The 12,985-nt window shown below is 40.0% G+C and overlaps 1 protein-coding gene across 2 annotated transcripts in view; it reads right to left on the reverse strand.

Moving 5' to 3' along the window:
- Positions 1 to 848: 848 nt before the first annotated feature.
- The window catches only part of snrka (SNF related kinase a), a 37,544-nt gene continuing 25,407 nt past the window's right edge, over positions 849 to 12,985 (reverse strand). For both annotated transcript variants that reach the window (XM_083558060.1, XM_083558061.1), the window contains exons 3-6: positions 12,838 to 12,979; positions 6,155 to 6,367; positions 5,490 to 5,624; positions 849 to 4,261 (exon numbers count right to left, since the gene is read on the reverse strand). In XM_083558060.1, the coding sequence (XP_083414186.1) occupies positions 2,950 to 4,261; positions 5,490 to 5,624; positions 6,155 to 6,367; positions 12,838 to 12,979 (1,802 nt within the window). In that variant the 3' untranslated portion in view covers positions 849 to 2,949. The remainder of the gene's footprint in view (positions 4,262 to 5,489; positions 5,625 to 6,154; positions 6,368 to 12,837; positions 12,980 to 12,985) is intronic.

Consider the following 12,985-nt stretch of genomic DNA (forward strand, 5'->3'; position numbering starts at 1 on the left):
GCCTGACCGTTGACACTCAGACTTGCGGTTCAATGGCCACAGTACGGGACAGTGTGAAAGAGCAGGGTGGTGTTAAGTAGGGCAGAGCTCATCCCCGCCTCCCAGCATTTATTTATTTAATATACTCTGTGGGAACAGGGACAAGGTGGAACACAGCATACATGCGTCCAAATTTCTGATGGCTTTGGAAGGCACTGGGACACTCGAGAAATCTGGCAGCAGCCGCTGGTAGTAAATCAGTATAGGAAACATTTCAACAGCAGCGTTTCGAGGGCTGCCACATCACATCATGTTTCACTTCTCTCTATGCACTGCATGTGCCAGGGCCGAACTCACAGCAGGAGCGTCGTGCCCGGCGGCAGCAAGCAGAAAACCTTCAGGCGACACTTTCATAAAATCATACAGGCTAAAAGTAGCTCCTACAGATAGAATAAACAAAGAAGAGGAGGAGAAATACAATAATCTGAAAGAAACAAGATAATTATATCGGCTGATATTCACGGTGAAGAAATGAAATGTGATGTAAATCTTCTTCTGTTTTTACAACTCCTGCTTCTTTAGCAACTCCAGATATTGAAGCATTGCTGCAGCATTTTTAGAAGATAAAAACACAGGGCACGCATGCTGCCAGACTGTTATACTCATGTAGATTCAAGTGTAACTGCTGCTTCCTAAGCAAAAACACAATTTGGAAACTAGGGTTGGAACAAAAATGTAAATATTTAAAAAATAAATGATCTAGTTCGGCACAGATAACGTTCTAAAGTCAATGCAGATCTCAATGAACACTGCTGCTGGAACACACTGGTCCATACTGCATGAAGAAGAAAACACAAACAAAGCCCAAATTTAAAGACATCTTCCACAACATTTATTTTTGGACATTACCATAACTATATATAACTTGTGAGGACAAGTTTCAACAACAGAACATTAAATCATTTTGCTTCTTTGCTGTTGTTTTTCTTTAGAAGTCAGTACACAATTTTGGTCCAGTAACATTTTGTGGCAGTTCTTTGTTGTTGTTTTTGTTTTACCTTTCCATGTCCATTGATCAGTTATGTTGAACGTTCAACACATGCACATTATCATTTTACCTGTTTTACATCATCGCAGGACAGAGTCTGAGACCAACATCATGAATATAGCACTGTTTTCTTTTTCAACATTGCTTAGTTTACTGGAGACATTCACGACTAGTAAAGCTATATTACAGCTATGAACCAGACGGCTGACGCTGCGCTTTTACAGAGTGTGCACTGTATTTACACCTTTATTTACAGACCTTGTAGTTGAAAAAGAAAAACAACAAAAAAAAAATGTATATTTACAAATAGCTGCAACTTATAGCTTATTGCCAATGCCCTTAAAAGCCTCAGCTTCTACAGCTCTCTCTGCTTCAGCCTGGACTCTGTACAGCTCTTCACACAGGATTATAGATGGTCTTTCAAAAGCCGGTTCCTTTATCATCTATTGCCTGAATGAGAGCTCTCTTTGTCTTCCGCTGTAAATGGGAATTAGATCCAGGTAACAAATCAGCACTGCTTTCACTCGAAAGCCAGCACAATGCCTGTGTTTAACATGGCACATAAAATCAGCAGTCCTTTAAAAAACATAAAATAAAAATAAAAATAAAACTTATTTACATACCCTATAGGCATCTGAGGCCAGTCTTATTGGAGACTGGTAGTTACAGTAACTGAAGTGTTTGACAAAGTGAGTGAGGTCAGAACAGTTGGACTGGAAACTGGAGCTCAGCAGTATCTAGGAATTCATTTCCTATTATTATTATTATTATTATTATTATTAAGGTCTTAACAGAATGAAACCAGCCAGCTAAACTTGGACTAAAGACATGACCAGCCTGTAAAATATTGTTAATGATTGCCTTTAAGGATCAATATGGTTAATGCAGCAAAGCTCCAGCCATCTCTAGTGTGTGTTAACAGTCCTGTATGTCCTCGATGCCCTACCAGAACTCTCTTCATTATCTGGACATTGGCATTTTGGATAAAAAAAATTGGCTGTTGAATTTGCACGGATGTTGAACAGCATATTATACGGATTTGTTTTCTTCAATTGCTTTACCTTAAGGCTATGTTGAAAACAGGGTTTATCTGGGGGAAAAAAAAAAAGAAAAACCTTCATATAATCATCAAGTCAAAATCTACGATTTATGGATACGCAATTCTCAGAATAAAAATAGGCTAATTTGCTGACTAATTTCCTGTTTGACTTGTGGAAAATGTGATTGTTATATATTATATATATATATATATATATATATATATATAAGGTAATTTAATGTGTGGCTAGTTAAACCAGGATTAGAAAGTAAAATGCATAATTCAATGAAGAACTGATTTTCTGTGGAAATTTTTTAAAATTAAGACATTAGAAACATACATTACATTAATTAGAACAGAATGCTAGTTTCCTTCTAATGAGCTGCATTTATGACATGAGCTGGGTTTTTTTTTTGATAGCACTCATTAAGTCTTAAGTTTGTAAGTGCTCGTACGACCTTCCAGGTGCTACTCTGTCACACTTTTGGTCATATTTAATTATCTTTATTAAATATTCCACTTTATCATTAAATAAAAATCTACAGTTCTGTTTGACTGGCCGAAACCAAACCATGTAAACCATCTTAAGAGTTTTTCAGTTGAGGAGATGGTGGACAGAAATATACATCACCAATGAGATGAAAAGGAAATGTAAAACAGTAAGGGCGACTAAAAAGGACAACCCCGCAAGGAGGCAGAAACCAATCTAGCATGTGTGCACCTCATAAAACCAAACAGATCGAAATAAAAATAAATAAGTTGTAAGAATGATTAAGACGACAGAAGGTTGGGGAAGATCACACAAAGCTACAGAAGTTTTTAAATCATTATGCTACAAATACAGCGGTAGGAGCACTATGAAGTCCGGTCATGTGATCCACCGTCATATGACCTGGCAGCAGCTGGCCTGGGCCGATGTACAAAGCAACCCGTCCCTGGGGCTCCTCTGGATGTTTACTGAAATTGTTTTCTCACACAGAGGTAGCTGAAGCACGTTTGCTTTCAAGTTCAGGTTGTTCTCCTTGGCCAGTGCCAGCTCATTCAGCATGGCTGCCGTTTGGTCCGGGTAACGGTCCATTAACCCGCCGCCCACATTCAGAGTCTTTTCCAGGCTGCTATTGGAGCCGATGCACATCTTCCATGAGGACTTTTCCTGCACTCTTACACTAGAGAGACTCTGTGGATCCACGATGAAGCGTCCTCCTCCTCCTGCTCGTCGATGCTGCAACTGGGAGCTTAAACAGAGACTCATGAGCTTTAGGCTCTCCATCAGTTCTCCTGTGCTCCGGGCTGCAGTACGTGTAGAGCCCGAGGTAGGGTTGCTGCTGCCACTGGAGCAGCTGGAGGGGCTTCCCTGTCCTTTAGAACCCCCTCCCTCTCCTGTGTTTCCACTTCCACCACTTCCACCATTACTGCTCCCCCTGTCTGGTCCAGAGTTACCCTCTCCTGGAGGTTTGCTCTGCCCACCGCTACTGCCACCCCCTCCGTTGCCCCCTGAATTTCCTGGTGGGCCTTCACTGCTGTCCCTGCGGTGCCAGTACGTGAAGCCTGACTCTTTATCGAGGCGGCGGCGGTGGCTCTCCGAGTCGTCGTCGCTGGTCTCTGAGCTGGAGCAGCTGGAGCCACGGCCCTGGCTCTTGCGCCGGTTGTAGCGCTTAGATGCAGTACCGGGTGATGCAATGTTCATCTTGAGGCGGCTCATCTTGGGTGGCAGACTCTCGTTCATGTTAAAGTCATCGTCATCAGACTCGCCTTCCTCTTCAAATATCTGGTTGAGCACCGGTGCGCTCTTGCGGGAGGTCAGCCGGTTAGTGACAGACGGCGGCTTTCGCCGTAAAATCACCTGCGTGGGGAGTGGTGCCTGCTCCTGCTCTTCCTCTTCCTCCTCATCCTCCTCCACACGGAAAAGACACGTTCGCTGCTTGGCTGAGGCCGAGGCAGGGGGAGCGGTGCTGCTGGGTTTTAGGGGGCCTTGGGTGAGAGAGGTCAACTGGCCAGGATAAACGGCAGTGCTACAGGCCTCGCTGCTCTCCTCCCGGCGGCTCAGATCCAGCAGCCCTTTGTTACGGTGACCATTCAGCAGGTTCTCAGTGCTTCGGGCTGGAGACTGTGGCCCCCCTGCATGCGAGATGGAGGATGTCGCGAGGCTGTCCTCGATGTCCTGGTGCACATCGTTTTTAGTCGGCCATGACTGCCTATAAAAAAAGAAATAAGCAAAAGATTTGACCCATGAGCCACAGAGGTGCAAATCCATGAAAACAAGCTTCCTGAGTTAAACATGCTACTCTTACTAAATCTATAATGTGTAACTTGCAGTAAAATATAGCTATGCTTAAAACATAAAAAAAAAAAAAAAAAAAGATTAAAAGGCGCAAGCACACCAGTGAAGGAAAAAAAGAGAGACGGTATTTAGCAACAGGCAGATCTGATTTGCCCTGCAAGCATTTCACTGAATTGAGTCATGGTGGATCACTAACACTTGGAGGCTTACTGTCCTATTTTTTGCCTCAGTGGTGAATAAAGAGGTGCGTTGTAATGGGTTTGTATCCACAGTGTCGCAGGGGTTTAAAGCTACGTGACCCAACAGTGTCATACTTATATTCCCTGCAGCTCTCAGTTGCATTCATGTTCTTAAGTTTTCATAACCACATCAAACCTTTATCAACAATACACAAAGTTTTTGTTGACATGGCAACAAGCCAAACAGGGCACCCTACTTGTGTTTTTTTGTTTGTGTGTTTGTTTATTTATTTTTATGATTGGTCCAGACCAATCATCAAGAACTTATCCACACAAAGGGTCTTGTGTTTTTGTATCTCAGCCTAGAACCTGTATGTTTCTGTACCCGTCCAATATTTACTATCCTTCACATTTCAGAGTAAACGATCTGTGGATGTAAACTAAAATAGTCTTATTAAATAAATATTTGTTATTCAGTTCTTTTCTCATATCCATCTAGACAGAAAGCAGTACCTCTGCCTTTCTAGGTCAGTTCAAACCAATTTTACAGCCCTCTAACACATTTATTAGTCCTGCACAGCACACCAAGCAGAAATGTTCTGTCTGTCCTCATTGCGCATTAAGAGACAAATTCTGACATACAACAGAATCAATCTCTCGAAAGGAAGGCATAACTGAATCCTATTCCTTGGAGAGGGTATCTGGGGGTAAATGTGTGCCAGCAATTAGACCATAGCTATCAAGATATTGCACAGGTGCACTTTCAAACCTTGCTCTGGATATACTCTTAGTCATTTCAGAAATTAAACCATGATGTAAGAAACAGGAATAGAACGCTTGGGCAGTTCGTGAGAGCATTACAGCTGAAAGAGATAGCAGTCCAAGGCTTTCGAGGAGTCTGTACTCAGTTGCAATGAAGTTACAGTGTGGCCCTTAGGCAAAACAGTGCCAAAAAACCTGTACCTGAAATGGGCTTTGATGTTGCTGGGGCTGGAGGATCGGGGCTGCACCTCCTTCTCCTGCTTCTCCCGGAGGATCCGTTCTGCCAGCAGGAAGTAGGTAGCCGTTATGTGGTTGTACTTGTTCGTTTCTAGGGCTCTAGGGAGGCAAAGAATATGCACTTTAAAAGATAGAAAATTATACAAAAGAAAAGCACTAAACTTTTAGATTAAGTCCTGGGCCAGGAAGCAATCTATAAAGACATCAAAAGAGGATAGCAGCCCCTGATCAGGTAGTTTTACATCTTATGTTCTGCTCAAATACGCCTGACTAAATATAGCACTGATTTCTGTGAGCCTTTTTAATGCAGATGTAATGAAGCTGCCGTGCCCTTAGCGCTGTTCCAGTGCTTAGTGCGGGCCGTGGCATATTTGCAGTCCCTCCTCTCAGCTTCTCAGGGATTACATGATAATGAACAAACAGCAGCCACTAACCAGGGCCGTTTTATTAGGAGCTAAGAGCTCTACCACAAAGTGGCGGGGGGAGAAAAAAAATCCACCGTTTCTCTGCAAAGAGCTGCCACAGTCTAGATACTTGACCTTTGTCATCAGTTGCTGTATAATAGATTGATTGGTTATAAAACCAAAACGAAAATGTCTTCTAAACAGACAAGCTGAAGTTTCACTTACTCAACAATGGCCTCTCGATCTGCAATGTCTCCGAGTACCATGCGCTGGATGATCGAGTTGTGTTCCTCCTCCGAAAGGTTTTTGTGGGACACAAGCGGTGTGCTGAACTTGGTGGCTGGAGATGGATCCACACCCTGCAGCCATGCATGGCTCTCAATCTCCTCCAGCGAGGCACGGTGCTTAGGGTCCCTCTGCAGCATCCGATTTATCAAACTGTAAGAGTGGGAGGGGGAGATAGAGTTTACTATGACGTATCAGAATAACAGCAATATCAAGCCAATAAGCTATTTATTTGTATTAAATTGACACCTTTAATTATCTTACGGTCAAAAAAATTCTGTGTGATAAAGTTCAAAGCATAAAATGAAATGAATGTGAATTAAGCACATTTTTTTATGCAATGCATCCAAGTGCATACAAATCAGGATCCAGGCACTAAAAATGACAAAGATAATCGGCATTACAGCTTCTCTTGCTACAACAGTTTAGGAAAATATTTCATTGTTTTACATATAGTGTTAGAAGATACATTTTTAAAAGGTTCAAAAGGTTTACTTTAAAAGGTGACAGGAGTGTAAATTAGATTTTTTTTTAGAGGAGGACCGGGAAAAAAAAAAACCATGCACAATGCCAAAAATGACAACACTGACTGCTTTACTGGTGAGGTGGAAATTCACCGTCTTAAAATGAAAAGAGATGACAGATCCGGCTGTACATGTATGCAAGTACATGTATTTAGTCATGGGGGTACACTTTATTTCACAATTATTTCTGTTAAAATAGCTGTTCCTACATGACGCATTTTGATCATCATTAAGTATGCAGTTACACTGAAATCTCCTGAGGGGGATTTGAAGCACCATGGTCATCAGTTCCTTTGGCAACAGCTGAAACCATCAGATGTCTATAATAACAGAGTGAGCAGCAGGGCCAGCAACACTAAATAATAGGGTTCACATTTAGCCTCTCATCATGCCCAGTATCCCAAAAGGCCAATATCCAAGAAAATCAACTAGAATAGATCATGATTCAGTTAGGTGAAATAAGTTGGTCTATAGCAGAGAGAAGAGGATAAAGATAGTGAGCTGCTTAGAGACTAGGGATATTGAGGTGATTGACAGAGCTGATATAATACAAGTGGTCATACAACCTATTCTTTAGCCCAATACTGTGGTCGGCCCCTATCATCAAGATTTACAGTAATATGGTAATTTCAGTACTTCGGTATGCAAACCACACCTGCGACAAGTGCAAACGGAACAGCTGGTCGAAATAATGTGTGACGCTTACCATCTTTATAAGTCTGGAATTTAGTCACTTTCTTTTATTGAAGGAATTCAGGGCAGCATAAAGACTGAGAAGCTTAAACAAGACAGCTCATAAAGTCACTTACTTACTTATAAGCCAGCCCACAGCCATTTTTACACATTTGGTGGGAAAATTCATTTATCTGAAAAGCTGGTGGTCGGTAAAAAAAAAAAAAGGGGGTGGGGGTGGGGTGGGGGGGGGGTTTGAGAACAGAAGATGTTGCTGAATTGCTCTAATTATGCTCATCAACTAAAAACAAGCCCAGATTTGTTGAAAGCCTTCAATTTGAGGAGCTGCACATGCTGGTGAGATGGAGAGCTGATAAATGGCTTTTTTTTGCAACTCAAATGTGGAAACAACAAAACAGATGCAGATAAAAATACGCCTGAAGACAATGTGACTAAATGAATCTTACCAAAATCAACACACTGGAATTAAAATACTTTCCATCTGTTCTGACAAATCTAGTCAACACAATCCAAAATGACAAACACAGGCAAAATAGAGATATAATACTGAACATCAGCACATTTTGTGAACTCAAAAAGTCACCAAACCTTATTTGACAGAGGAACAAAAGCATACTGTTAAATGCTTACTTGTAAAATTGGAGCAATTGTTTTTCAAAATGGTGTCTAGGGAACCAAAGGGGTCTGGTGAGGCATGGGGAGCGGGTCCAAGTGTTTCAATTTGAGTGTTCAGGAATGAAAAATTCAGTGGCACCCAGATATTTAAATCATTATTATTATTTGTATATTCGGTCATGTTTGTGAAATAAATTTGTGCTTAGGGGGTCCATAAAATTATTTTAGAGCTTAAGGTGGTCCCTGACTGCAAAAACTGCTGGAGAACCTCTGAACTACAGTGTCTATAATCACTTAAACCGTTGCCACAAGTGCACTTTGAAGTAGCAGCTTAAGAAATTAGGTCCTGGTTATATTAGGTACAATTGTGTAATTCTATATGCTGATAAGACAGGCAGGCAGGCAGGTATCAAGAGTTACACCATGAAGGCCCTAACAGTTGCATGCTTCAATGACTAAGCATCTTATACTGGGGAAGAAAGAACTATGAGCAAAGTTCAAAAGTCAACGTTGCTATTGTGAATCTGTGTTGCAGCTCCTATCCTAAACCCTCACAAATGGCATTTTTATTGCACAGGTAATTATAATAAATAGAAGATAAGATCGCTCTTTACTAAGATTGAAATTAAATCTTTAAGACGGTGCTGCTGGCCCTGAACCAGACTGATTTAGAGCTTAATTAAAGATAATCCTTAAAGTTGTTAGGATGATCATTGCCCTCCGTGCTGTCAGTGTTCAGCTCTCCAGACAGAGCAAGGGTGCCAATCTCCTGCAACACACTGTACTGATGAAGACCCCAACTTCATTCCATTATCCACACAGAGTACAGAACATCCAAGCAGTCAGAGCTTAAACACAGTCCATGAACTTGATCCTGAGATAAGTGAAAGTATGTAACATTGCCTGCATATAAGATTTCCTGGTTCTTTTTTTTTTTTTGGTTGGTTTTTTTTTTGCATTTCACATTGTTCCATTATTTATATTCCTCACTATGCTAAAGAGAATGAGACTGTGAAATCAAAAGAAACACAATGAAGAGGATGTTTTCCTCCCTCTTTTCCTGAAAACTAAATATATCATCAAGCGGAAAAGAATGACCACAGAGTGGAAGCACTGCGTGAAGCTTTCGACAGTTATTTATAGTTTATTATTCGAGATTACCATAAGAACCAGCAGGAACTGAACTGAACAGAACACCCAGCCAGTGGTGCTTGAGAAAATCTACAGTAAATGTGCTCTGGCTTTTTGGTCCTAAAGACAAAGCCTTACTGAACTAACAGGCAGAAGTGCAGTCAGTCATCATAGTAACATTTCAGCCAGGTCATCTAATGGCCCCTAACCATCTTCTAACACATTGTTCTGTTATATTACAGTCTAGTGAAATTTGTAAAAAAAAAAAAAAAAAAAAAAAAAAAAAAAAAAAAAAAATTACTCCCACATTTCATGTCAAATGTGTTGAGCAACACAAATGTTATTTGATGGGTACAAATGCAGGTTATGTGTATGCAAATTCAGAAGTACATTGAGATGTAATTTTTTTTTTCTAATCCCCTACCACTGCTCAACTAGTCCCACTATTTATGCTTCAAGTTCCTTCTTTGTCCTCTGAGACAACCAAAGTGGAACAAACAGCTGAGTCACTAACAGTCTTCAAACATCATTTTTTTTTTATATTAGCACATCCCCGTTTTGATGGTATTCTTAGTCTGTGTCCTAATGAAACCACCATTAGAATGTATTTATTGATGGAGCAATTCTATAAGTCACTCTGGATAAGAGAATTTGGTTCATAAGATAAGTGCCATAACAAATGTAGTCCGCAGTGTACAATTATTTTACACGCTATTTAGAGCACTTGAAACTTGTCATATTGTTTGCAAAATAAAATGTAATCAGTCCTTCCTGTATTCTTACTGGATTGATCTAGATGGACATTTATTAACCACATGATTAGCAGATCCTCCAGCTATCTTCATCATCTATTCATTAAAAGAGAAACAAGAGACAAGGAGGCCATTACCAAGTGAAAGTAAGCCATGCCCTTAAGACCAAAGTGTAACCCAATAGTCTGATATACTTGTTATTAGACACGTGCTATCTGAAGCCGCAACACCATGCTACAGTTAAAGGCAGGAAGCCAAACTAAACACAACAGGGCAAAAGAATGAAAGAACCACCATTGCATACATTGTGAGAAATGCCTTACTGAGAAGAGAAAGGGCACACCCTGTACAGAACAGATATTACACAACTAACACCAGTGGTGTAATAAGACCGCTGTCTATGTTTAATTTCAAGTGTAGTACAGGGCTGAGCAACCTGAGGGCTAAGGAGACTCCTGGAGTGGGTATAAATATGAAAAAGTGGCAGGAAGTGCTTGATTTACAGTCACGGACCAAATATGTGGAGGAGCATTCATGCCATTTGTATCATTACTGATGCGTCAGAGAGGCAGCCAGGCCAAACCAAAGGAATGACACTAAGGCAACGTACACATGAAAACTAACACACAATAACCGTGGGTTAAAAAAATTTAAATGAAGCAAGGGAGTAAAATAACCACAATCCACGAAGGCCACTGTTACTCTTAACAGGGACAAAATGTAGACAAACAGCATTCCTACTTACAATTGCTCAACATTACAAAACTTTCTTAAACCTGGTCTACAACAGCTTTTAGCAAACCAGGGACCCCTTTAACAGTAAATAATGCCATGGACAGGTTTTATTGAACATAATCCAATTAGTGAATTATCATCTTGTATGATTTTTTTAATCGCAAATAAATATATATATTTACAAGAGAGAGAGAATTCAGGTACTACAACACTGCACTGTATAACAAATGTCCAAGTAAATCACTAATAGATACAACCCATGGGGAAAGTATTAATGTACTAACCCATCTTGTGAAATGATAAACAAATTGAACGTGTTCATGAGCCCCAGTGTCTCACCAGTGAGAGAAACAACCAGAAACAGTTAAGATGACAATCCAATATGAGGTTCCTAATAATAAATAAATAAAAAAAACAAGTATGAAACTTCCTCTTTAGTTGCTTCCAGTTGCTACTTATTTAAAATATTCTAAAAAAAAAAAAAAAAAAAAAAAAAGGTACTGAATTTACAGTGCTTGCAAAAAACACAGGGTTTTTTTTTTTTTTTTTTTTTTTTTTTTTTTAGCATTTCTGAGGTACAAATGTGCAGATGTTTGGAGAAACTCGGAAAGCAAGTTTCTCTACACATTCAGCTAAAATACTTTGCCACGTGAAAAAAATTGCCAAATGTTTTGATCACTAGTTGGAGATTTCTTTCTGACCTTGTGGTCCAGTTCATCCCAGAACAGATCAATAGGATTTAGGTGAGGTGACTGGGCAGGCCACTCCATGATTGAGAACACTCCGTCCCACTGCTGCTTTAAAACTGTACTCAGTCTGACATAAGGTCTTGTGGTGTAGCCAAAATCTTCACATTTGAACCCATCTGTACACTGAACTTTCTTCCGGTCATTCACTGTCCAGTACTTGTGTTTTTGCCTTTTACCTAGTTTGTAGCATATACACAGAAGGATATGCTTACCATTTTATTTTGGATTTTAAAAACGCCACCGTGATTCTTTCTGCAACGGAAACACCCAACTAGGAATGTGTGTCAAACACAAACCCACAACCCCTTTTTCAGAACAAACTGCTTTCATAACTCTACTAATGAAACCAATGACAAGAGGAAATCTGCAATCATGTCACAAAGTGTCCTTTTGTTTTTACTACTCAAACAAATTGTGGTTCTTAACTACTGAATAGACAGGGAAGGTCACTGTCAGCAGTTCTGATCATTTATCACTAAAATTGCTGCAGCCCAAATAATCCTTTTAAATCAGTGCTCAGGCTCTTCATTAGGCTTTAGAAATGTGATACTTTATTTAATTATTTCATATTTATTAGAAAAAATGACAACGCTTATTTAAAATCAAAGTTCAACAAACTACAGTCAAATATGTATTGAGCTGTGCTTAGAAATACTGTTCTGTGATAAAATATCCATCCATCCATCCATCTAGGAGAGGAAGATTCACAATGCAACCAAAACAAAAAAACAAAAATATGATGCAATTCTAAATTTAGTGTAGAACTGGTATGTAAAAAGTGGTTTTATTGGAAGGAACGAATACTGAAAAATGATGAAAAATGAAAAACTGCTTTGTTTTGGCCAAAATCAGCATACTGATTAGAACAGAGAGTACAAACAGTAAAGCAGTATCTTTTCACATTGTATCAAACAGCTCGTCAGACATTATTTACTGCCAATCAGCTTTAAACCATGCACCATAGTGAATGTGTGTTAGGTAAACCTGCTCATTTACTGGGTTCTTGTGTAGAAGAGCTCCTACTATTACATTCATAAAGAGGATTAAAGCAGTATCTGGCTGCTGCTGAGCATGTTCACTTCACCCCAATGCCTGTGCAATACATCTCTTTTTGGTTATGTAATTTATGGGCAAGAAAGAGCAGTTCTTCTTTTACTGAGGTGCACTGAGTTTAGGCAAGCCTACTGCCTGAGGAAAAGCTGTAAAAGTCAATATTCATTATTAGACATTTTATTTGTACCCTTGGAGATTTGCTGGAAATAAAAGGCACGGACTAACATCTTATCTCAACACTTTAGAGGGAAAAAGTAGCCGTGCATCTTCTAGTCAGTCTGGTATTAAATCTCAGATTAAGAAAATATATCTTAAGTTCCAAGCTGGAGTGTATTTAGAGACCATGTAAGGCATGTATGAGAAACCCTTACTCTTTGCAGGCATTGGAGACATGGGTAGGTACGGTATATTTACAGTCCATGATCATGGTGAGGGTTTCACTGTCATTGGCTTCCTGGAAAGGGGGCTGTCCACATACCAGCATGAACAGGATCACTCCTAGACTCCAGATATCTACAG

This window comes from Silurus aristotelis (assembly GCF_946808225.1).
Source record: "Silurus aristotelis genome assembly, chromosome: 1".
Lineage (NCBI taxonomy): Eukaryota > Metazoa > Chordata > Actinopteri > Siluriformes > Siluridae > Silurus > Silurus aristotelis.